This window comes from Hyperolius riggenbachi, chromosome 7 (assembly GCF_040937935.1).
Source record: "Hyperolius riggenbachi isolate aHypRig1 chromosome 7, aHypRig1.pri, whole genome shotgun sequence".
Taxonomy (NCBI): Eukaryota; Metazoa; Chordata; class Amphibia; order Anura; family Hyperoliidae; genus Hyperolius; species Hyperolius riggenbachi.
Genome location: NC_090652.1, coordinates 261,964,175 through 261,989,792, shown reverse-complemented (window position 1 = coordinate 261,989,792; position 25,618 = coordinate 261,964,175). Strand labels below are relative to the sequence as shown.

Below are 25,618 nucleotides of genomic sequence, written 5' to 3'. Positions count from 1 at the left end.
CAATAGTGTGATAACGTCTTGATAAACTTTGTATTGTCACCAGTGCACCCCTTAGCCAACAGTGCCACCCAACGTGCCTCCACCAACATAGATTTACAGGGGGCTCACCAGATGCACTGGCCGACCCGCAACAGACCAGCAGTACAGCGTGTTAATGTTGCCTTAACTCCAGTACTTTATGTTAAAAGCATCCTAGGACTCAAACAAAACCGACCATAGCATAATTCCGTTTGATTTTAATAAGTAATAAAAAGTAGTGCACTTACAAATTTGCAGTAAAAACATGCGCATATAAAATCACAGCACAGGATCCTCCAGCGTCTCCTCAACTCCTAAGACTCCGCCCTACTAGTTTCGTCCAATGACTCATCAGGGGCTTGGCCATTCAGAGCTGAGGGACGCTCTATGTACTTTCCACCTCTGTCACATGACCAGCTGCCTCAGCTGTGTTCATTCGCTGCCACCGCTGCTATTCCAACCTAAGCAGCTCATACAATAGGCTATCCACTTTGGCTTACATGTCCCATACTCCTTTGCGGCTACTTCCGCATTTCGGGGCTGTTTGTGTGTAGCGCCACCCGAACAGTAACAACGTTTCAAGCCCATTTAGTTACATAATCATCCCACCCACCTGATTAGCGTCGACTACCCCATCAGCCCCATCCGACCATGATGCTTAGATAAACTCCCCATACTACTCCGCTCTGCGTCGCCCATATTGTAACTTTGGACTACATTACCCAGATTCCCCTTGTTATCAGCGACGGCCATCTTTGTGATGGCAGAACGGACTACAGAGACAAGAATGTCCTCTGCTCGGTTTTTTTTCGCACACTGACAAAATACTTTGACATAATACGCTGACAGAGTACACTGAGGGTGGTGTGTAACATAAACTTAACTATATGCATTGGGGGTAATTTAAAACAACATAAAAAAATATAAAAAATATAAAAAATATATACAAAAATAGTAGTAAAACTATAAACCTCAAATGTATCCATATTGTTGGATGCACTGTACCTCTATATAAATGAATGAGGGGGACCTACATTAAGCAGTAGTTTTAATAGCCTAGGCTATTATAGCAATAGTCACAATAGCCGGATGATTTATAGTGCCCACTTGATAATCCTCCACATGATTATCTCACTAGTGGCATAAGTCAACTAAATCAAATACTCCATGGCAATCCTGATATTCAAACTTCCCGACTGGAAGTCAACCCAAACTTTAACAATATAGTTTAGACGTGCAATTTGGGAAAAATATATATATAATGCAGCTCATGAATCCAACCTTAGCAGTGGGAAAACACATTCTCTGTTAATAAAACTGTAATAACTGCCTCACCCTCCCATACTCATTGTGTTAACTAATCATCTGCAATAAAGCAATTTATATCAAGTTCCACGTTCAAACCCCCAGGTGTTAGTGTCTTAAGTTCATATATCCATCTCGTTTCCAATTTGGATATTTCCCTAACCTTGTGACAGCCCCTCCACCTAGCCGTTAATTTCTGTTACCCACAGAAACTAAGTTGCGCCGGATTTTTATTGTGGTTCTCCAGAAAATGTTTAGAAACGCTATGCCCCCCAAAACCTCTCGCAATATTATTGATGTGCTCCCCTACCCTCCTTTTTAGAGTCCTTTTCGTGCAGCCCACATATTGTATGTATGAAAGTCTTGATAGCTTTTAAAGAGTGCATAAGATATTATTGAGGTTACAAATGTTCCAAGAACTTCAACATCTTCAGGACAGGCTGAGAAATTCAAAACAGTTTTTTCATCCTTTACAATTATGACAGGAATTTTACTGCGCAGAAAAAAAAAAAAACAAAAAAAAAAAACCTCCAAAAAACTGTTTTCAATTTCTCAGCCTGTCCTGAAGATGTTGAAGTTCTTGGAACATTTGTAACCTCAATAATTTCCTCAGAGGACTCTTTTTTTGCTTGTACATCTGGATCTTGTTAAGGATCTCAATGATTTGCAGCTGTTTCAGTGTAAATATCCATAGACGCTTGAGATTCTTTAATGGATAAGTGAGGCAGGGGTCACACTTGAGTCCGCGAACAATGCACACAGTTTTCTGTGGATATTTTTTTGCATTTACTGCCCACTTTAGCCAATAGCCAGCTTAGAGCAGCTGCCTGGCAGTAAGAATTACACATGGTGGCCCGTATGCCATTCACTTTTTCTCCAGAGTTTTCTCCTAGGTGATATTTTCACAACTTGTCATAAAATGACTTTTAAGCCATCAGCTAGCAAGGAAATACTCAAAATAAATTTGATAGTACTTTTTCACCAACTTTTTCCATTGTAAAATGCTGAAAATGTAGTTTAAAGAGAAGATGAAAATGATCTCCTAGGTCTAGGAGATTATTCAGGTAAAAAAAAAGAATTGCATATGGGCCGGTGTTTGAAAAAGCAACAAAGCTGGTATTTTTTTTTCTGGCATGCAGAAAAATGCACATTGCATTTTCACTTTTGATTTTGCATTGTGGAAAAACACATGTGATTTCCCCCAAGTGTCATCTCTGCCTCAACTAAATGATCAGTATACACATAGACAAAAAACAAGTGTTATTAATAATTTTAGCCAATGAGTGTGGGGATCACAACCAGTGGCGTAGCTACAAACCTCTGGGCCCCGATGCGGAATCTGGATGTGGGCCCCCCCCCCCCCCCCCCGGCAACAACAGCCCCCCCTCCCCCGACAACACCCGACGGATGCACACACATATCAAAATCCCTGTAGCCAGCTATAGGTACCCCCAGTATAGGTAGTCAGGCATAGGTAAGCCAGTATAGTTGCCCCCGGTATAGGTGAGATAGGCAGGCGCCGCCGGTATAAGTTAGATAGATAGGTGCCCCCAGTACAGGTTAGCTAGGTGGGTGCCTCTAATATAGGTAGCCAGAATAGTTGCCCCCAGCGTAGGTTAGATAGGTAGGTGCCCCCAGTATAGGTTAGTTAGGTAGGTGCCTCCAATATAGGTAGCCAGTTTAGTTGCCACCTGTATAGGCTAGCTAGGTGCCCCCAATACAGGTTAGATAAGTAAGTGCCCCCAGTATAGGTTAGATTAGGTAGCTGCCCCCCAGTATAGGTTAGATTAGGTAGCTGCCCCCCAGGATAGATTAGGTAGCTGCCCCCAGGATAGATTAGGTAGGTGCCCCCCAGTATAGGTTAGATGAGGTAGCTGCCCCCCAGGATAGATTAGGTAGCTTCCCCCCAGGATAAATTAGGTAGCTGCCCCCCAGGATAGATTGGGTAGCTGCCCCCCAGGATAGATTAGATAGCTGCCCCCCAGGATTAGGTTAGAATAGGTAGGTGCCCCCCAGGATAGATTAGGTAGCTGCCCCCCAGGATTAGGTTAGATTAGGTAGCTGCCCCCCAGGATAGATTAGGTAGCTGCCCCCAGGATAGATTAGGTAGGTGCCTCCCAGTATAGGTTAGATTAGGTAGCTGCCCCCCAGAATAGATTAGGTAGCTGCCCCCAGGATAGATTAGGTAGGTGCCCCCCAGTATAGGTTAGATTAGGTAGCTGCCCCCCAGGATTAGGTTAGATTAGGTAGGTGCCCCCCAGGATAGATTAGGTAGCTGCCCCCAGGATAGATTAGGTAGCTGCCCCCCAGTATAGGTTAGATTAGGTAGCTGCCCCCCAGGATTAGGTTAGATTAGGTAGGTGCCCCCCAGGATAGATTAGGTAGCTGCCCCCAGGATAGATTAGGTAGGTGCCCCCCAGTATAGGTTAGATTAGGTAGCTGCCCCCCAGGATTAGGTTAGATTAGGTAGGTGCCCCCCAGGATAGATTAGGTAGCTGCCCCCAGGATAGATTAGGTAGCTGCCCCCCAGGATAGATTAGGTAGCTGCCCCCCAGGATAGATTAGGTAGCTGCCTGTCCCCATAATGGAGGGGGGGCCGCAGCCGCGGGGAGGGCAGCCCGACCTCTCCCTCCCTTCCTCTCCCCGGGGCCCCCCCTCAGATGCAGAGTAAGCGGCTAACGGAAGCGCTATAGGCAGAACTCACCTCCGTCCCTGGTTCCAATCGCCGCTGATCTCCTCTCTGGCTGGCTCTGCATAGATGCTTACACACGCAGCTTCCTGTTTAGCCGGAAGCTGCGTGTGTAACAACATCTATGCAGAGCCAGCCAGAGAGGAGATCAGCGGCGAGTGGAACGCAGGGAGGTGAGTTCTGCCTATAGCGCTTCCGTTAGCCGCTTACTCTGCATCTGAGGGGGGGGCCCGGGGAGAGGAAGGGAGGAAGAGGTCGGGCTGCCCTCCCCGCGGCTGCGGCTCCCTCCTACCAGCGCGAACGGGCGCATGGCCCTGCAAACGGAGATGGGCCCCCCGGGCCCCTCCCCCGCCTCCTCAGGAGCCGGGCCCGGTCGCCAAGGCGACCGCTGCGACCACGGGCCCTACGCCCTTGATCACAACCTACACAGACACTAGACCCGACGGGGCTCAGGGTGGGATTAACCGCTTGAGGACCATAGGCTGAAACCCCCCTAGTGACCAGGCTTTTTTTTACAATTCAGGCCACTGCAGCTTTAAGGGCTCGCTGCAGGGCCGTACAACTCAGCACACAAATAAACCCCCCCCCCCTTATTTTCTCGCAACCAACAGAGCTTTCTGTTGGTGGGATCTGAATGCTGCGGCGGCTGTTTTTTTGTTTGTTTTTTTATTAATTTTCATGTTTTTTTTTTAATACATTTTGTTATTTTTTTTATATTCCCCCCTCCAGAGATCCAATCAGCGTGATCCTTCTCATAGGCATCAGCCTACGAGAGGGATCTCTTTGTGTGCCTCCCCAGCGGACAGCTCTGTCAGCTGTGCAGCGCTGCAGTAGATTGTAGCGCTGTACAAGCGTAAACTGATTTTTTTTTCAACCTGCCAGCCGAGATCGCAGCTAGCAGGTTATTTACGAAGCTCCGCTCTGTCATTCAGCGGGGATGTGCACGCATCGGCACTCGCGATCCCCTGCAAAACCCCGCCCCAGGACTTCATACCTTTCAGTGTTAGCTGGTCCTGTGGCTGCCACCTTCCTGAGGCCTAACGGCATATGGCGGTTGGGAAGGGGTTAAAGGGATGGCCGGTACTTAGAAAGGAGCGGGCGGAAGTTAGCAGCACATGCTACTTAGCACTACAGCACATAGCATGCAAACAAGATTTTTAACTCATGCTGCTCTAAGTAGCTTAGTGAGTCAAGGCCATAGACCCTTCTCAGTGTTTTCCTGGCCTCTTTCCATTTTTCCCCCTTTTTTACAGTAATCTTTACCAATATTTTACTATGACCTAACAACCCTACTCTCACACAGAACCCTCCCTCTACCGATGCCTAACCCTTAATTGCTGGGATATTTAAGGGGACATAATCCGTAGTAGTTACAGTAAGTCATAAAAGATGGTTGTAGCCTGAATTTGATGCAGCAATCAACCTATGAAAAGTTTTTTACAACAGTGGTTGCATAGATGATGCATTGCAGTGAGGCAAGCCGCATTACAAATTTGCCGTTATGCCGGACCACAATGCTCCCCTGTAAACCTAGCCTTGGGCTCGTTACACACAACACAGTTATTACAGAATAATTCTGCATGTCAACTTTCTGCCCATGCAAATCTATGGGCCTGTTCACACCTTTGCATTGAAACAGATTGTGTTATTCTAACTCGCACGCAGTAGGGAGATTGTAATGTAATCTGCTAATTACGATTACATGAAATTTCGCATAAACTTTTGCAATTATGGCCACACGTAATTACAATTTTTAAAATCAATTCATTTTGCATAATCTATTTGCCATACATCCATCCAGATAGCCTGCACTGCTGCTGCCGCTCACACGTGCGCTCCCGCGTGCGCTCCTGCCGCCTTTCGCTGCCCCTGAGATCAATGAATGGGAATACAGATCCCATTCATTGATCTATGTTCCCTTAAGTAAAACCAACAAATTTCTCTGGAAAGCCGCGTTTTTTCTATGTCTCACTTCACCCCTTCTGTTCCTGTAAGCAAGAGCTCTCACTTGCAGGACGAAAAATCAAAAACTCACTGTGGCCATCTTGTGGCCAAATAGTAAAACATGTAGTTTTACTATTTGGCCACAAGATGGCCACAGTGAGTTTTTGATTTTTGTACTACATAATAAAAAAAAAATATATACACAATCAATTTCATTTAAAATTACTCTTTTACCTCCCCACTCTGACAAACCCCAAATAAAATTTGAATAAAAAATAAAATAAAAAAAATTACAATAAAAAACATAAATAGTTACCTAAGGGTCTGAATGTTTTTAATATGCAAGTCAAGCGAGCATATTACTATACTTTTTTTAAAGTATAAGCTTGTAAATAGTGATAGACGCAAATTGAAAAAATGCACCTTTATTTCCAAATAAAATATTGGCGCCATACATTGTGAAAGGGACATAATTTAAATGGTGAAATAACCGGGACAAATGGGCAAATAAATTACGTGGGTTTTTAATTATGGTAGCATGTATTATTTTAAAGCTATAACGAAATAATGGCTGAAAACTGAGAATTAGCAAAATGTACCACCCAAAGAAAGCCTAATTGGTAGCAGAAAAAAAACAAGATATAGATCAATTGATTGTGATAAGTAGTGATAAAGTTATTGGCGAATGAATGGGAGGTGAACGTTGCTCGGATGCATTAGGTGAAACGACACTGTAGGCTGAAGTGGTTAAGGTAAATAGTAGGAAGAATTAAAAAATAATTCGATTTTTCAAAAACAACTTGTAGTTTTTGAGTAAATTGGTTTTAAAAATTCAAAGGAAAAATGTTTTTCAAACTCAGTAAAATTTACATTTTGCTGTGGTGTGCACTTTAAAGGAAACCTAAAGTGACTCTAAGGTCCCCAGATTAACTTACCTGGAGCTTCTTCCAGGAAAAAAACACATAAACAAGTACATTACTACTCGTTTTACTTACGTAACAGATGTACTGTACTGCTCATGTTTTGATTTCAGTGAACTGTATATAGTATAAATAAAGAGAATTCTATTATAGGCATTTTACACTTTGATTCCCCCTGACTGAAGCTAATTCTGATGTAATATCCTCCCTTACTCTTTATTTTTCTCCTAGAATCTCCACTAGTTAGTTTGCTTTGTGAACATGTGAGCACAGCAAGATCAAATTTCAGGACTAGCTGCACACTGAACTGCTCTCAGCCAAACAGTGAGGAGCTGGAATAAGGGAGGGGAGATGACAAGCTTCCTTCTCGTCAGCAATGTACCAAATAGAGCCAAGCTGACAGATACCATTTATTACAGCAGAAACATTTCTGATTATATTGGAATGCTTGCAATGCAGGGTAGGGCTTTTTTTTCTGACATTTCACGTTACAATTTTGAAATTGCAAATTTCAATGCAAATTTACGATTATGCAAAATTTGTGCTTATCACTAACATGCAAGCTTTGAATCGATGTGTATTGTATAATATGCATAGTTCACACACATTATATCGTGTCCATTATGCAACATGCTCAGTGTGAATCCATTTGATGGCATTTTTGCTGGCACAACATCTCTGCAGGCTCCTCCACATTCCTCTAGCATCTAAACTCCTTGTGCTCAGGGTTAAACCCAGTGCTCTGTCTCTCTACCCCTGGGCTGGGCAAACTTTACGCAACCCTGGCCGCATGCTGTGGAGCGCATTCCTAAAATTCCTTCCCCTCTCCTCCCTCCTCCCCTCCCCCCGTCTTTCCCTCCCTTTCTGCAGAGTCATGATCGGAAGGTAACCAAGGGTTAACACTCACCTAAGTCACTGCTTCCTGCATTGGGTCTTAAAGGCCACGGGCATCACGTGACACACATCACACACACCGTCAGAACTTGCCAGTGTGTAATATGCTGGCACGTCCTAATAGCTTCTCACGTGGTGCCCTGTGGCACAGAGGGAAACGGAGGGAGTAGAAGAACCCAATCGCCTGCTGGCGGGCTGAGTTTGCAGCGCACGCATTGCAGATGCGTAGTTTGCCCAGCACCGCTCTATTCCGTAACAATTGTCAACATTTATACAGCTAAGGCCTGGTTCACATTAGCGTTTTTTGCAGAGCCGGATGTACGGATCAGGCCATCAGGTTCAGGTAAAAACTGTCAGTTTTTACAGCCAGTGTGCTGTAAACTGTCAGTTTTCTATTTGTTCCTTTGCAGCTGCAAAACCTTCCGTTTCTGTTCCGCTGGGCACAACAGTCTGGAAAAATAGGTCCTGCAGCATTTTTTTGTCCACTGCGCGGAGCGGACAACGGATCCGTACATACCGGACTGTTTGTACAGTATACGTTCCGCTTCCGTTACGCTCAACACTAATGTGAACCGGGCCTTACTGTTGGGCGTATAGTGCGTATGGATGTATATTGTAGCACCCTGGTTGAGAGGTTGATGAAAAATGCCTGAGCAAACACGACTAAGTGCTGAAGATGCTTTCCAATGTGTTTAAAAATGAAAAACCTTCCACACAAACTAAGCACAAATTGCAAAAACAATCTTCATTGGGGGCTATTATTACAGCCAAACTTGCATCTTTCTGCTTATAGGAATTGCTAGTTCTTTGCTACCCTGTAGCAGCCTCACACTTCTCTACGACAGTGACTGCCTGCAGATGCTGTGCGATTGTCCTGAGGTTCCCCCAAAGTCTGTGAACTGTTTACTACATTGCCAATCAACTGAATCTGAGCGAGCAGTGCAACAACAGAGAACATGATAACACACTGGGGCCCGAGAAAGGACATGGAGAAGCAGGAGGGAACTATAACATGCTAGAAAAAAACACTGGTGGAGACGCCCTTGATGATATACAGTACTGCTATAAATATAGTAAATACACAATTCTGCATTAATAAATATACCTTTTCCATTAACCAATGCTTTGTCCTTTGGAAAAGGTAAGAATTAACACTCCTCATCTATAGAATTATTTATAGCAGTTCAGTATATCGTCAAGGGCACCTCCACCAGTGTTTTTTAGCATAGTCTACACCCCAAGTGGTTCAAAGTCACAAGGACTTTTGGAAGACCTCACTACTAATCAAGGAGAGTGACCAACCAGCATCTGCAACATCAGACCTGGGAGCTTGGTGCGGTTATAGTCCCTTGGTTGTTGTAAGTTATTGCCGTCCACCCTTGTAAGTATATTACCGACATACGTGTTCTTTATTACTCCTTGTCCAACGATAATGCACCATTGGGCTCCTGGTCTCTCTCATTCCACAGATACTTCGAGGTTACGGATAACCATTAATCTCTTGCCGACCATGTCACCCCGATGGGCGTGGACGCGGTGGCAGCACCAGGAATGCCTAACGCTGATCAGCGTAAGGTCCTTGGGACGTGGTTTGCGGGAGATCGTGAACACCGATGCGCGCATCCCCACTCTGATGACGGAGCTCCGCTCCACCTTGAGTCTCACAGCGGGGTCGAAACCACCGTCTTTTATTGGTGTACAGCACTGCGATCTAAGGCAGCACTGTACTGGGAACAGCCGTGTGACACGGCCCGCTTGGGGCCATTTTGGGGGGGGCTGGAGGGTCACAGCAAGAGGGGAAAGCCATGCTGCACTTGTAGAAACAGGAAGTTGCGTCAGACACTAGAGAGAGGAACGTCCACACTGGAGCGCACGGAAGGTATGTATCTGCCACTGCCCGCCGCCTGCATATACAAACTATTTAACGCTGGAGGGGAGCGCAGAGGGGAGAGCTCGAGGTGAGGGGGGAACACCCCCCTCCCCGCCGAAGTGCAGCATGGTTTTCCCCTGATGCTGCGTCCCCTCTAGCCCCCCAAAATGGCCCCAAGCCAGGGGGCCTGCTCAGTATTTCTGCAGGGGGGCCCGGTGGGACCTTGTTACGCCCCTGCATTACACTATCCAGCCAAGGAGAGCTGGATAGGAAGAAATAGGGGGAACAGATAGGAACAATATACATATGAGCATACATTTAAAAGTTATCTTTGGATGGACTCCACTAATCCTCTGATGCTTTCTGGTTGTATGGATTTCAAAGTGTCGTCTGTTTCTTGGCAGCAGTTTCCTGGACTGCACAGATATACTTCCGTTCTTACAACACATTACTTGGAATTGTGTTGTTTAAACTGGAGCCCGAAAACCTTATATAATCACATCTGTTTATAAGCAGTGGTTTTTGCATCTGGACTGGATGCATACTTGTGTCTTATTACAACTTGGATGCCAGTACATCAACAACTACAACTACATTGCTGAACTTTCAAAACACACACGGGTTTATATTCACTCGAAGTCATCGCCACGCTAGTAGTTTCATTATTTCACAGTGTTTGAACAGGAGTCAGAAGCAGTGCATACATACTGTATTTGTATTATTATGCATGTTTATTCATGTGTTGCTTATCAAGCTATGGTGCTTCAGCTGATGGGATATATGAAAGTATGCATTTAAACAGATCGGATATCCGGATCCGAAAGTTCTGATATCCGCGTACATGCGGATCTCCGAACGCATTATCCAGGCTATCCGGACGGATTCGGATATCCAGATAGAATAACCGGAAGTGGCATATAAATAGCTTCCAAACCTTTCTTGAGGTAAATGATGCATGTAGCATCATGTTTTTTTTAAGGGAAACAGTAATTTATTATGTGGGGAGTTAAAAATAAAAAAATAAAAAAAAATTGCTGTAAATTAACATCAGGAGTAGGTTCCAGACAGCGGTTGTGCATCTGGGACATGACAGTTTTCAGCTCAGACACCTCCAAAAAAATTACACAGCAATTGTTTAGATAGTTCACATGGCACCCTCCTAGTGTGTTGGTACCACGGCTCACTAAAACATTAGGAGAGGTCAAACATTAGGAGAGGTCAATCACCGTCACCATCTTTGACTCCTCCGCAAACCCCTGTGTGGCCAGAATGTCCTTCTCAAAGTCAGTGGTAACAGCCCTGATTGCGCTCTCTGTGTCTGGACTACAGAGCGTGCTGACTGAGTATAGGCTGCCTGCTGAGGTCGACATGATGACCGACGAGTCCCCATGCACTGCTGGGCGGCTGCTGCTGTTCCTGCGAATAGGAGTGGTGGTGGGGGTGAAGGTGTCTGTTATAGAGCTGGTGGTGGCCTGCTCATCCACCATCAGCTGCATCACAGGCTCGGCGTCTTTCTCCTCCAATTTGCAGCACCAACCCTGCTGAGAAATGGCCGCTACACGCTGCTGCGCATCTGCAGTGTGACTCCCCCTATCAGCTGGGCGCCTAGTGCGTCCAGTGGCTAGCAGCGGAATGGACACTGGTGCGGCAGAACTGCTGGCGGTGACGGTGCCAGCAATGTTCCCTCTCTTCTTGCCCTTGATGCCCTTTCCCCGGGTGCCAGTGCCAGCACAGACATAGTGCAAGTTTGTGTGATGATGATGTCACCAGATGGATGTGGGGTACTTGCACTTTATTGAAATCGATGTTGGACTTCAATGAATCAGCACGGGGGGTGACAGACAACTGAGAAGAAGAAGAAAACGCAATACAACAAACTAGCTAAACAACTAAAAAAGAGTGGTACAGTACAGGTGTTAATGTGCAAAAATGCTGGGTTTAACACAGTAGAAAGCACTTGCTTTAGCCAAACAGCATTGAAGTGTCTCTCAGTGTGCAGTCACAAAGCAAGGACGAGTTCCCTCAACATGGCCGCCTCTTTATATACAGGGGGGGGGGGGGGGGGCTGGCCAGAGTTCCCCTCTGTGATTGGTTGCTAGGGCTTCTGCTGGGAGCCCTCTGATTGGCTCAATGACGTCATCTCCTTAGTTACAGTATTCAAAACCGGATATCCGCCGGATATCTGCAGATATCCGGGTATGCGACCAAATATCCGCGGATTGCTATCCGGATTTGCATAGAAATCCGGAATCCGATTCGGATAGCTGAAAAAAGTTCGGATATCCGGGTTGCCTGGATATCCAGATGAGTATCCCTGTTTAGCGTCCAAATTAGGCTTCCCTGACTTCGGAAGAGAGCAGGAATCCAGCACTGACTCCCTCACATCCTCCCCCGACAAGCTTGACAAGCTCTGATTTATTTATCTCACCAGGATCCAGCGCAGGCGCAGTAGCGGCACTTCATTTGGGCTAGGCGGAAATAGCCGAGCCCAATCGTATTTGCTCTACTGCGCAGGCGCAAAGGACTCGCGCCTGTTCAGTAGAGCGGATAAAATCAAGTTTGGCTATTTCCGTCTTACCTGAACAAAGAACCGCTAGTGCGCCTGCGCAGGATCGCAGTAGGTAAATATTTACCTCACCGCACTTTGGGGGACACAACGCTGGATTGCTGGGACACCGGAGGACAGGGGAAGCCTCATTAGGATCCAGAGGCTTCCCCCTCCCGACATAAGTATCCTCCAGGGGGTATTTTTTTCATTACAGATACTCTTTAAAGTGAACCTGATGTGAAAATAAACTGATGAGATAAACAATTGTTTCTATCCTCCTACTCCTAAAAATGACCTTTCTTTTAGATATCCCATTGGTTTTATTTTTTAACATTTACAAAGTCGATTAAATGTTTTATTGTCTCTGCTCGTTGGCAGTCTATTCAGTGTCCCAGAGTTAAAATACATCAACTATTGGCCTTTTTCTATCTGCCCTCAGAAGTTGTATTCTGCCAGGAAAACTTTTATGGCTGTAATTTGCTTATCAGTGAGGTTCACTATATTCCAGACAAGGTACCAACAAGACAGAAGCTGTCACTTGCATGCCTGAAAATTAACTCTTTTAGGCAGCAAAATATAAAAAGTTAATCATCTTGGCTATTAACCACTTCCGGACAGCAGTGATTGAAATCTACACCCTGTTTGTGGCTGCTTATTCCTGCCAGGGTGTAGATTTCACCGCCGCCCAAAAGTGGTTAATAACAAAGCCGTCTGCTCTCTCCCGCCGCTCCTGCGGCTGTCTACGTTGCTGCATCCACTCGCTCTGCTGTCACGCTGACAGCAGAGCTTCCATATATATAGGGCAGCAGCCAATCACAGCAATCCCATGTCTTAAACGGGCACGGACAGTTCTTGTCTTAAAGGGGCCCTATTTTTTTCCTTTTAAACAATAACAGTTGCCTGGCAGCCCTGCTGATCTTTCTGGTCACTAGTGTCTGAATCACACAACTGAAACAAGGATGCATTTAATCGATTTTTGTTAGAAACATCCGATCTGCATGCTTGTTTTGTTTTGGGTCTATGGCTAAAAGTATTAGAGGCAGAGGATCAGCAGGGAAGCCAGGCAACTGGCATTGTTTAAAAGTAAATAAATCTGGCAGCCTCCATATCCTTCTCACGTCAGGTTCCCTTTAACCTTAATGCTAACCATAACCAAACTTTGAACTTCATCTTATCTCTGCCATGTTTTGAATACCTTTGATTACCTAAACAACATCGTTTATCAGTTTTATCAATGCCCATTGTCATCCCACAGTGCTGATCAGAGCTGTCATCTTGTGGTTGTGGAAGAATGGATATGCCTTTGTCTGCAGAGATGGGATGTTCCATTGTTTGTATTCAGACACATGCCTGGTGTTTCTTATTCTGGCAGTTGTTCCATCACAAACCATTGCTTTACACAAGACAAGACACAGAACACGTATGCTGCGCTTTTCTCCTGGCGGACTCAAAGTGACAGAGCTGCAGCCGCTAGGGCAACAGGACATTAGGGCATTAGGATCATTTGCCCAAAGACTCCTTATTGTTTTACATACAGAATTTGAACCCTGGTAAAAAGGCTCAAATCCTACATCAAAGGCAGCAGCCTTACCACTATAAGAAAATAATAATATCCGCGCAAAAGAACTCAAAAAGTCCCAAAAGCTGCCCAGAAGTTAAAAGTCCTTCAGAATGACTTCATAACAATATATATCCCACAACTTCAGCGCTATAGGGTCTCTCAATTCAGGGGTCCGTCACCAACACCCCTCACAGTGCAGGCTTACCAGCTTCCTGTAAGACCCAGATTATAAGGTCTAAGCGTATATGTGGTCAGTGGTCCCACCGATCTGCGATTTCCACGCTCTGCGATCCCCAATACTCCTCCTCTGAAGATGTTCTCCGCATATGAGGATATGGTATTGTAAAATAAAACAAATCTAAGTGCTCTCCGCATTCACTTAAGACAAGCACTTTTATTTTGTATAAAAAGCAAACAGATACTCACATAAGGGCCCTTGTTACAGGGACCCTCAATAGACACAGCGTATAAAACAGGTGAATCTGCAGGGTGCCAATCTCCCCTCTGCCATCCGTTTCGCCCGACCCAGGTTTCGCTCACGCGTCCTCAGGGGCTTCTTAACAGAATGGCAACCCGGGTGAGTGTTAAATACCCTCTCATCTCCATCTTAGACGCCGCCGGCGCATCAAACCGCGCGTTCAGATCAACATGACGTAACTTCCGTTACGTCACATCCGGACTTCCGCCGCATGGAACGCACGGAAGGTAAAGTACTTCGCTATTCCCCTCAGTCTTCCGGGGGTAAGCTTGGAGCGCAAGGAAGGTATGTATTAAACCTCCTCCTCCATCTAAAGCAGGACCATTTCAGGCCCGCTACAGAAATCTTCTTAAGACCGGATGTGCAGTGGTTAGAATGGCACCCCGCTATTACACAACTTCACAATAAAACAATTTCACATTATTCTGTAAATACATAATTACAATATATTAAAATACAATAAAACAAAATAAAAATTATAAATTATAAAATTAACAAAATACAATTATGTATATAGTACAACACCTTAAAATTTAGACACATTAAGGGAAACTCCACTACTCCTCCTCACTCTAACATGTCCCATTCCCCCACTTTACACCTCAAAGCAACCTTTCTAAGGGGCAATTATCAACTAGAGATCCAATCAATACATAATTCTGCATAATTATCATCCCATTAGTCATCTGTTATAAAGCAATTTAAATCCAGCTCAATATTCAAGCCCTTAGGATCCATACAATCTAACATATAAATCCATTTGGTTTCTGCTTTAGATATCTCTCTTATCCTATGAGTGCCTCTCCAATTACCCAAATTCCTCTCTATCCCACAAAATTTCAATCCTGAGGGATCCTGTTGATGACACGTTCTAAAGTGTTCAGATACCGAATGTTCTTTAAAACCACCTTTTATATTATTTATATGTTCCCCGATTCTCTCTTTAAGGGGTCTTTTAGTTCTTCCTACATAGTATTTTCCACAGGGACAAGTAAGCAAATACACCACATATTTTGTCTCACAAGTTATAAACTGCTTTATCTCATATTCCTCACTAGAGAAAGTTTGCTGTACCCTAGGGGTGAGAATGCATGTCCTACAAGGCAGGCATTTTCTACATTTATAAAAGCCCACCTCCCCAAAGGAACTCACTCCCTTATATCTAGGTTCCTCTATAGCACTTGAAGTTAAAATATCTTTCAAGTTTGGGGCCTTTCTATAAATCATTTCTGGATGCTCCGGTAAAATTCCACTCAACACTGGGTCCTCTTTCAAGATGGCCCAGTGTTTATTAAAAATCCTCCCCACCTTCTTATATTGCTGGCTAAACCCTGTTATAAATGGACATATTAATTCTTTTCTTTCTTTGGTATTATCTCCTAAAATGGTCTCTCTCTCTATTAGTGCCACCTCATTCCGGATGGTTTCTAATCTATTTCTGTCATAACCTTTCTTTTCAAATTTTTTACTTAATATATCAGTTTCTGCATAAAAATCAGTAATTTCACCGCAGTTCCTCCTAAGGCGCATAAATTGCCCTTTCGGGATACCTCGCAGCCAGTTGGGATGATGACAGCTAGTCATTGGAATAAAACTATTTCTATCTGTGGGTTTTGTATACGTGCTCGTTTTAATTGTCTCATTCGAGTTACTTATCACCCAATCCAAAAAGTGCACTTCTTCTTTATTATATTCACAGGTAAATATCAAATTTGGGGTTTTAGCATTCAAGGTCCCAATAAAGCTTTCCAGGGAGATTTCATCCCCTCTCCACATAAACATAATGTCATCTATGAACCTTTTCCAAATAATCAGATTCTGATCCATATGTCTATATATATGTTCTTCCTCCCACATGGCCATGTAGAGGTTTGCCATGCTAGGTGCAAATTTTGCTCCCATGGCCACTCCCACTTTTTGTAAGTAAAAGTTACCCCCAAACCAGAAGTAATTATGATCTAATGCAAATCTAGTACAGCTGATTACAAACTGAATCTGTTTTTCTTCTAGTTCACCTTTTTTGTACATAAAATATTCAATTGCTCTAAGACCCGCTGAATGCGGTATCACCGTATATAAAGAAGTTATGTCAGCGGTCACCAAAAAAGGGGGTTCAGCAAAATTTAGATCTTTGAAAATATTGATCACATGTTTTGAATCCCTCAGGTAAGAGTCTGTTGTGGTTACTAGTGGCTAAGATATAAGAAAGAACTAGAAGGTTTGATGGATTGGGGTTACAAAGAGGGGATTCTGGATGAGAAAGCATTACTAATCCCCCAGGGAGACCTATTGTTAGTGGGATAGGTTCAGTCACCTAAAGATTAGGTGAATATATAGATAAATTCTTACAGCCACTAGTAACCACAACAGACTCTTACCTGAGGGATTCAAAACATGTGATCAATATTTTCAAAGATCTAAATTTTGCTGAACCCCCTTTTTTGGTGACCGCTGACATAACTTCTTTATATACGGTGATACCGCATTCAGCGGGTCTTAGAGCAATTGAATATTTTATGTACAAAAAAGGTGAACTAGAAGAAAAACAGATTCAGTTTGTAATCAGCTGTACTAGATTTGCATTAGATCATAATTACTTCTGGTTTGGGGGTAACTTTTACTTACAAAAAGTGGGAGTGGCCATGGGAGCAAAATTTGCACCTAGCATGGCAAACCTCTACATGGCCATGTGGGAGGAAGAACATATATATAGACATATGGATCAGAATCTGATTATTTGGAAAAGGTTCATAGATGACATTATGTTTATGTGGAGAGGGGATGAAATCTCCCTGGAAAGCTTTATTGGGACCTTGAATGCTAAAACCCCAAATTTGATATTTACCTGTGAATATAATAAAGAAGAAGTGCACTTTTTGGATTTGGTGATAAGTAACTTGAATGAGACAATTAAAACCAGCACGTATACAAAACCCACAGATAGAAATAGTTTTATTCCAATGACTAGCTGTCATCATCCCAACTGGCTGCGAGGTATCCCGAAAGGGCAATTTATGCGCCTTAGGAGGAACTGCGGTGAAATTACTGATTTTTATGCAGAAACTGATATATTAAGTAAAAAATTTGAAAAGAAAGGTTATGACAGAAATAGATTAGAAACCATCCGGAATGAGGTGGCACTAATAGAGAGAGAGACCATTTTAGGAGATAATACCAAAGAAAGAAAATAATTAATATGTCCATTTATAACAGGGTTTAGCCAGCAATATAAGAAGGTGGGGAGGATTTTTAATAAACACTGGGCCATCTTGAAAGAGGACCCAGTGTTGAGTGGAATTTTACCGGAGCATCCAGAAATGATTTATAGAAAGGCCCCAAACTTGAAAGATATTTTAACTTCAAGTGCTATAGAGGAACCTAGATATAAGGGAGTGAGTTCCTTTGGGGAGGTGGGCTTTTATAAATGTAGAAAATGCCTGCCTTGTAGGACATGCATTCTCACCCCTAGGGTACAGCAAACTTTCTCTAGTGAGGAATATGAGATAAAGCAGTTTATAACTTGTGAGACAAAATATGTGGTGTATTTGCTTACTTGTCCCTGTGGAAAATACTATGTAGGAAGAACTAAAAGACCCCTTAAAGAGAGAATCGGGGAACATATAAATAATATAAAAGGTGGTTTTAAAGAACATTCGGTATCTGAACACTTTAGAACGTGTCATCAACAGGATCCCTCAGGATTGAAATTTTGTGGGATAGAGAGGAATTTGGGTAATTGGAGAGGCACTCATAGGGTAAGAGAGATATCTAAAGCAGAAACCAAATGGATTTATATGTTAGATTGTATGGATCCTAAGGGCTTGAATATTGAGCTGGATTTAAATTGCTTTATAACAGATGACTAATGGGATGATAATTATGCAGAATTATGTATTGATTGGATCTCTAGTTGATAATTGCCCCTTAGAAAGGTTGCTTTGAGGTGTAAAGTGGGGGAATGGGACATGTTAGAGTGAGGAGGAGTAGTGGAGTTTCCCTTAATGTGTCTAAATTTTAAGGTGTTGTACTATATACATAATTGTATTTTGTTAATTTTATAATTTATTTTTATTTTGTTTTATTGTATTTTAATATATTGTAATTATGTATTTACAGAATAATGTGAAATTGTTTTATTGTGAAGTTGTGTAATAGCGGGGTGCCATTCTAACCACTGCACATCCGGTCTTAAGAAGATTTCTGTAGCGGGCCTGAAATGGTCCTGCTTTAGATGGAGGAGGAGGTTTAATACATACCTTCCTTGCGCTCCAAGCTTACCCCCGGAAGACTGAGGGAAATAGCGAAGTACTTTACCTTCCGTGCGTTCCATGCGGCGGAAGTCCGGATGTGACGTAACGGAAGTTACGTTATGTTGATCTGAACGCGCGGTTTGATGCGCCGGCGGCGTCTAAGATGGAGATGAGAGGGTATTTAACACTCACCCGGGTTGCCATTCCGTTAAGAAGCCCCTGAGGACGCGTGAGCGAAACCTGGGTCGGGCGAAACGGATGGCAGAGGGGAGATTGGCACCCTGCAGATTCACCTGTTTTATACGCTGTGTCTATTGAGGGTCCCTGTAACAAGGGCCCTTATGTGAGTATCTGTTTGCTTTTTATACGAAATAAAAGTGCTTGTCTTAAGTGAATGCGGAGAGCACTTAGATTTGTTTTATTTTACAATACCATATCCTCATATGCGGAGAACATCTTCAGAGGAGGAGTATTGGGGATCGCAGAGCGTGGAAATCGCAGATCGGTGGGACCACTGACCACATATACGCTTAGACCTTATAATCTGGGTCTTACAGGAAGCTGGTAAGCCTGCACTGTGAGGGGTGTTGGTGACGGACCACTGAATTGAGAGACCCTATAGCGCTGAAGTTGTGGGATATATAGCCTTACCACTATGCTATCCAGCTGACCCTCCAGCTTTACAGCCAAGAATAGGCCATACCACTCAATAATGGAAGGTTAAAGTGGAATGAAACCCAGCATTTCTTCTTTGCTCTAAAAGATTATTTACAACATATAATATACTAACACATTTTTTTTTGTAAAACAGCATTCAAAGGGTTAAATCACAGGACTGCCTTTTTCTCCTGTTGGGGCAGCCGCATCCGAACTGGTGATAACCTTATCTTGTGTTTACATTCTTCACTTGATACAATTAAGTAAACATTCTCTGACTGTGCAGAAACTTCTGCTAATAAGTCCTGAACTGAAACACTGCTCAGAAATCATTATTGGGTGCATTAACAATAGAAATACAACAGTTATGAATAAAATTTCAAAGCAAATAAACTGAACTTTGGGAACTTACAATTTTTAAATGAATAATAATAATTGTGCATGAAAACAAATATGATCATTGTATGGGTTATAAAAAGTAGGAAAACACATTTTTATTGAATATTTTGTCAGAGTTTAAAACCGCTTTAAAGGGGCACTATGCCGAATCAGTGTTTAAGTAAGGGCTAGATAAAATTAAGCAATCATGCATGTTCAGCAAGCCAGCACCTATTTAGTAAGGAGTCCTTGGGCTAAAATCCCTAGCACTGCTACTGAGGGCATCCTAGTGGCTGCAGCTCAAGCACATTAAGTCCGCCAGGAGAAAAGTGCAATATAAATGTTATTTGTCTTGTCTATGAAAAAGAATTGATTTAAAAAACAAACAAACAGAGCTTAACTTCACTCACCTTCACTCACATAATCTTTTGGCATACCAGCTGAATCAACATACAAGCCAATTAGCCCATTATGTTATGACAGGATCATCCACCAGGCAACCTAGGCAGGTGATTGGGGCCTAGTGGGTGTCAAGGGGCCCACCTGCCACTTCTTTTCACTTCAGCTTACCGAAAGGACCACCAAAAGGGCCCCAAATCTACTACCTTGCCCCATTACATTCTAATCCATCTTTGTGTTATGGGGAACATCTGCTGCTCTTACTTGCAGCATAGTGTGCAACAGGGCCGTTTCTTGGACAGTGCGGCCAGGGCGACCACCCTGGGAGCAGACCGGCAAGTAGAAGAAGGGGGGCACAGACAGAAGGGTATAACCGCACGGGAGCTGGTGATGTGCGGTGAAGCCAAATGGAAGAAGAAAGATTACCAGCGCGATCACCTTCCTTGGCTCCTCCTGGGCTTCCTGCATCCAACGTCAAGTCATCATCACGTCACCACCGCGTGATGACACCAGCTGTCCTGTAGCGGTACTGCAGGCTGTCAGTTCTTGGCGCCCATGAAGGAGTTGGCTCGCCGGGGCTCTCTTTGCCTGTGTGATTTCCTGGTCCCTGCTTCCTCCTGGATGAGCGGCTGGTCACTAGTAAGTAGGCAGATCTACTTGTGACCTGTGGCTATGTGACTGTCCCTAAAGAGTAAAGGTTCGCGGGTCCACGGGTTGGGGGGGAAGGGGGCACAATTTTTACACCCTCGCCCTGGGTACAACTTAGCCTAGAAACTGCCCTGGTGTGCAGCATACAACCGAGGAGGACCAGACCCATGAGCGTAGGTGGATGATGAAGAACCTATCAGAGTGCCGGGGTCCTGACATGCTATGCTGCAGGTAAAGCAGCCTAGCTAGTTAGATTTATTACTGTCCATAGCGGCAGGAGAGAGTGGGGGAAGCTAAAATGCACACATGAAGGGAAGATAGATCTTAGAAAAATAAACAGTTACAACAGATGTTTCCCATAACAGAATTGGCTGATCTGCTTGTACGATGTTTACTACAGAACTGATAGGATGCCAAAAGATTATGTGAGTGAAGTAATAGCTTTGCTTGTTTTTTAATTCAATTCTTTTTCATAGTAACGTCTGTCACTTGCTTGCTAATGTAATCTAACCCTTAAATAAACACTGATTCATCATCGTGCCCCTTTAAGGACATCCAGTAGCTGTGTGTGATCAGTGCAGGGCCAGCCCTACCTTGAAGCCAACTGAATTACGTTTTTCAGGGCAGCAGACAGTAAGGGGCAGCATAAGTTCTACACTCAACCGATCTTTTTAAGTGTCTACCGCTGCTCTGCTGCTTCTGCCTCACTCACTAAGAGCCTGAGCCCACTGGCACAGTTGTGTTGGCTTTTCATTTGCACATCAATGTTACAGATTCTGAAAAGCGGACAGAAGCGGACACAACTGTGCTAGTGGGCCCAGGCCCTAAGCACAGAACTTGCCTGCTGCAACCCTACTAACTTTTTGAGATGAGAAAGAGGGACACTTTTAGCAGGGGCATAACTAGGACCCACTGAGCTCCCCTGCAAAAATTCCCGCTCAGGGCCATTTTGGGGGGCTGGAGGGGTCGCAGCATGAGGGGAAAGCCATGCTGCACATTGGCAGCGGTCCCCCCCCCCCCCCCCCTCCCTTGGGCTCTCCCTTCTGCGCTCCCCTCCAGCATAAATAAGTGTATGTGTCTAGGCGGCGGGCAGCGGCAGATCCACATACCTTCCTTGCGTTCCAGTGTGGATGTTTCTCTCTCTAGTGTCTGACACTACTTCCGGTTTATACATGTTTGATGCTGTTTTCCAATCTTATCTTGTGAGTTACAGCAGATCTCCGATGGAGGATAAACTCACACAGGCACCATGCTTGGGTTTCTCAGGAACACACACACTGTTCTTGTCTCTTCCTTTTTTTTTGCTTTCTGAGTAAAACTTTATTTTAACACTTTGTGGTTAACAAACAGACAGCATTGTCATATGACTCTAGATCAGTGAATAAGCTGTATAAGGGCATATAAAACATCACATATCTTAACAATGCGGCGTTTTAACACTAGCTATAGTGCTTAACATGAATAATAGTTAAAAGCAAGGATTTTATATCGCTTCAGACTCTCTTTAACATTTGCAAACTCTCACTCACTGACCTATACAAGATCAGTATTGAAAACCTATGTCATTTATTGATTATTTCTATTTTTTTCTATCTTTTACAGAACCCTATCAGTGTTAATGACCCTGTTGTCTGACATGAGCTAAACGAAAACATGTCATCACAACTTTCCCATTTTCTCTTTTTTTCCTTTCCTAAATGTCAGTGCTAAGTAGGACTTCTTTCCTATAAGTTTTGTTAATTTGTTGCAATGTTTCTGTCTTTCAGAGTGCTACTTCACATGAAAATCAGTGGTGAATAAGCACAAATGGAGGAAAAGATGGAGCAGCAAGCGGTCTTACCAACACAAGACAGCTTCCGGCTTTTCACCAGAGAGTCCATAGAAGCGATCAAGAAGCGCATTTCAGTGGAGAAATATGAGAAGTCAAAACAAAGGAATGAGAAAAAACATTCAACACCAAAAAGGGCCCTGGAAGCTGGTAGAACACTACCCTTTAGCTATGGTGATGTTCCTCCCAGAATGGTATCACAACCTCTGGAAGATTTGGATCCATATTATGCTAATCAACAGGTGAGAGAGTGACAAGGGCATAGGCATGTTTAGGGGGGGGGGGGATTACTGGTGCCCAGATGGGGCTAGAACAGTGTCTGGGGAGGGGCACAAGTGGAGACACCAGAATATCTGCAGGCAGGGCCGGATTTACCATAAGGCACTGTAGGCGCGTGCCTACAGGTGCCTGATGATGGAAAAGGCGGCTCACTCCCCTCCCTGAATGCCTCCCTCCCTTCTTTCCTATGCAGAGTCCTGATGTGACGAAAATGTACATGAGAGGTTACTCACCCTGCTCTCGGCATTCCACTAATGAGATCTCCCTTCAGTCAGGGTCTAGCTACTTGGGGGTACCTCTAGCAAACTACTATTTATAGTAATTCTGGCTACCTAATGCTAAGTGACCTGTAGCTGCCTATGATGGGCAAGGGAAGTAAGGGAAAAGTGACAGCTAGGCCAGCTAGGACACGTGCGGTGCGGTTCGGCAGGTGTTTGTAGGTGCATGGAGGGAGAAGTCTAGGGTGCCAGGACATCTGTGCCTATAGGCTCCTGTGATGTAAATCCGGGCCTGTCTGCAGGCATCCTGCAGCTCACAGCACCATGCTGCTGCTTGAACTATGTGGTGCCCCGCCCCCTTTCTTCCCCTGCCCAGGGGCACCTCTAGCCTTCTTGTCACTCCAGGCAAAAAATCCTGTGCCCCCCCCCCCCCCCCCCATAAAAATAAAACAAAAATCATATACATTATAGAACACTTCACACATGATATAAGCCATCAGAGAAGGATAACTATGAAATGGGGCCCTGGGCAAGATAACACTTTGCCCTCCACTGATGGTCACCTGGCTCATTTAGTTAGATTTGGTGGGGGCTAGCAACCACCAGGCCCCTAAACTCTCTCTAGACCCTAGGCAGCTGCCTATGTTTACCTTGTGGATGATCAGCATTGTATGCCATACAGCACATGCTGCCAGTATGCACCTCAAATAAATACAACACCCACACTACAAGTTCCAATGTCAGTCACATTGCAAGATTGGATTATCAAGCAAGACATTCTTCCTTTCAGAATAATTTTTCACAAACATTATGAGATATGCAGATATGTTACCACCTGTTGGGGTAGGACTGGAGTGGGTATATCATGACATTGAAGGGCTGATATGGTAAGGTGGTTTAAGGCACAGTGTACACCGAGCGGTTTTAGCAGCGATCCGCTAACCACATCTGTCTGTGAAAACGCTTGGCTAATGTATTTCATTGGGATGATGCACACCAGCGGTTTGAGTTTTTTAGCAAACCGCAAACGTGCCTCCTTCTGCACATTTGCTGTTTGCAGAAGCGATTCTGCCTCAATGTAAAGTATAGGAAAAATGCTAACCGCTCTAAAAAAACGCTAGATCAGAGCAGTTTTCCAGGCGTTTTTGCTACAGAAGCTGTTCAGTAACAGCTTTTACTGTAACAAGATTTGTAATCTGCTTCACATAAACGCTCAGCATGTTTAGAAAATGTCTCTAAACATGCCTAGAATCGCTCTGAAATCTGCTCCAAAAACCGCTAGCGTTTTGAGGATCTGCTAGCGGTTTTGGTGTGCACTGGGCCTAATGGTTTGATTCATAATCCATTCTGGAGATAAGCACAGTGTGTTTGTAGTGTAAGTGATACAAGAGAAGAGAAGTAGAATGGAGGGAGGAAGGGTAGTAGAGGGTCAGAATTGATGACATGGATGAGCAGATATCTATGAGTAGAATAGAGGCTCAGTGGGTAGCACTACTGCATTTTAGTGCTGAGTCCTAGGCTTGAACATTGGCCAGGGCAAAATCTGCATGGAGTTTCTGTCTTCAGACACTTCAGACATTTCCTGCATCCTAAAAAACATACTAATAAGTCAACTGGTTTACCCCAAAACAATCCTATATTGAAAATATTAGACTATAACTGTGGTAGGGATTAGATTGTGAGCTCCTCTGAGGACAGTCAGTGACATGACTCTGTAAAGTGCTGCAGGAGATGTCAGTGCTATATAAATACATAATAATAATATGGTAGGACATTATTCTATAACTACGGTAGGGTTAGATTGTGAGCTACTCTGAGGACAGTCAGTGACATGACTATGTACTCTGTAAAGTGCTGCAGAATGTCAGTGCTATATGAATACATAATAATAATATGGTAGGACATTACAGTTTGACTATAGTAGGGATTAAATTGTAAGCTCCAGTGAGCAGTCAGTGACATGACTATGTACTCTGTAAAGTGCTGAAGATGTCAGTGCTACATAAATACACAATAATAGTTCCAAATCCTACTGGCTCCTCTGAAGAGTGCTCAGACTAGTGTACATAGTTGTGCACATTGTTCCCCAAGTAGCAGTTGTTTGGTCAGAGAGACAGTGGGAGAGGGACCATGAGCAGAGGGTGAGGGCGAGCAAAGTTAAGCTCCACACTCACCACAGTGACTGCAACAACACAGGAAGATGGATCCAGCGAGGTGTCCCCTCATGACAAGCGTCCAGCGATTCATCTTCCTGCCAGCGGGTATGCGAGATGTCACGTGACATTACAGGACGGGCGCGAACGAGAAGTCAAGCGACCGCAGTACTTTACGGGGTGTCGTCAAGGATCTTAAAGATCCGGTCCTCAGTGACGGTCACTTTTCACCACACAACGCTAAGGGATGTCACGACATCGTGTAAATGACTACTTGTCGCTCAAAAAAGAAATGAATGGACATCGGGAAAATCGTTGGAAAAATCGTGAGGTGGGTACATAGCATTAGAGAGAGGGCAAACAGACAGCATTAATGGAAATACATTATTATGCCATCTTCAATTATAAGTAGTGATGGATGTAATTACACACATTGCTTACATGTCCATTATCATTGTTTGAGCTTTAGATGCTGCCCTCCTATTCACTCTCTCACAATGAAAGACAAAGCCTGCAACCCCCACTGTGTCCATTACACACTTCAAACACTGTCCTTGGGAACTCAGGGAGAAGTGCAGGCT

General features: G+C 44.0%; 1 protein-coding gene across 2 annotated transcripts in view; it reads left to right on the top strand.

Moving 5' to 3' along the window:
• The window catches only part of LOC137525000 (sodium channel protein type 2 subunit alpha-like), a 173,866-nt gene that overhangs the window by 46,968 nt on the left and 101,280 nt on the right, over window positions 1-25,618 (top strand). For both annotated transcript variants that reach the window (XM_068245616.1, XM_068245617.1), the window contains exon 2: window positions 22,326-22,629. In XM_068245616.1, coding sequence (XP_068101717.1) covers window positions 22,366-22,629 — 264 coding nt within the window. In that variant the 5' untranslated portion in view covers window positions 22,326-22,365. The remainder of the gene's footprint in view (window positions 1-22,325; window positions 22,630-25,618) is intronic.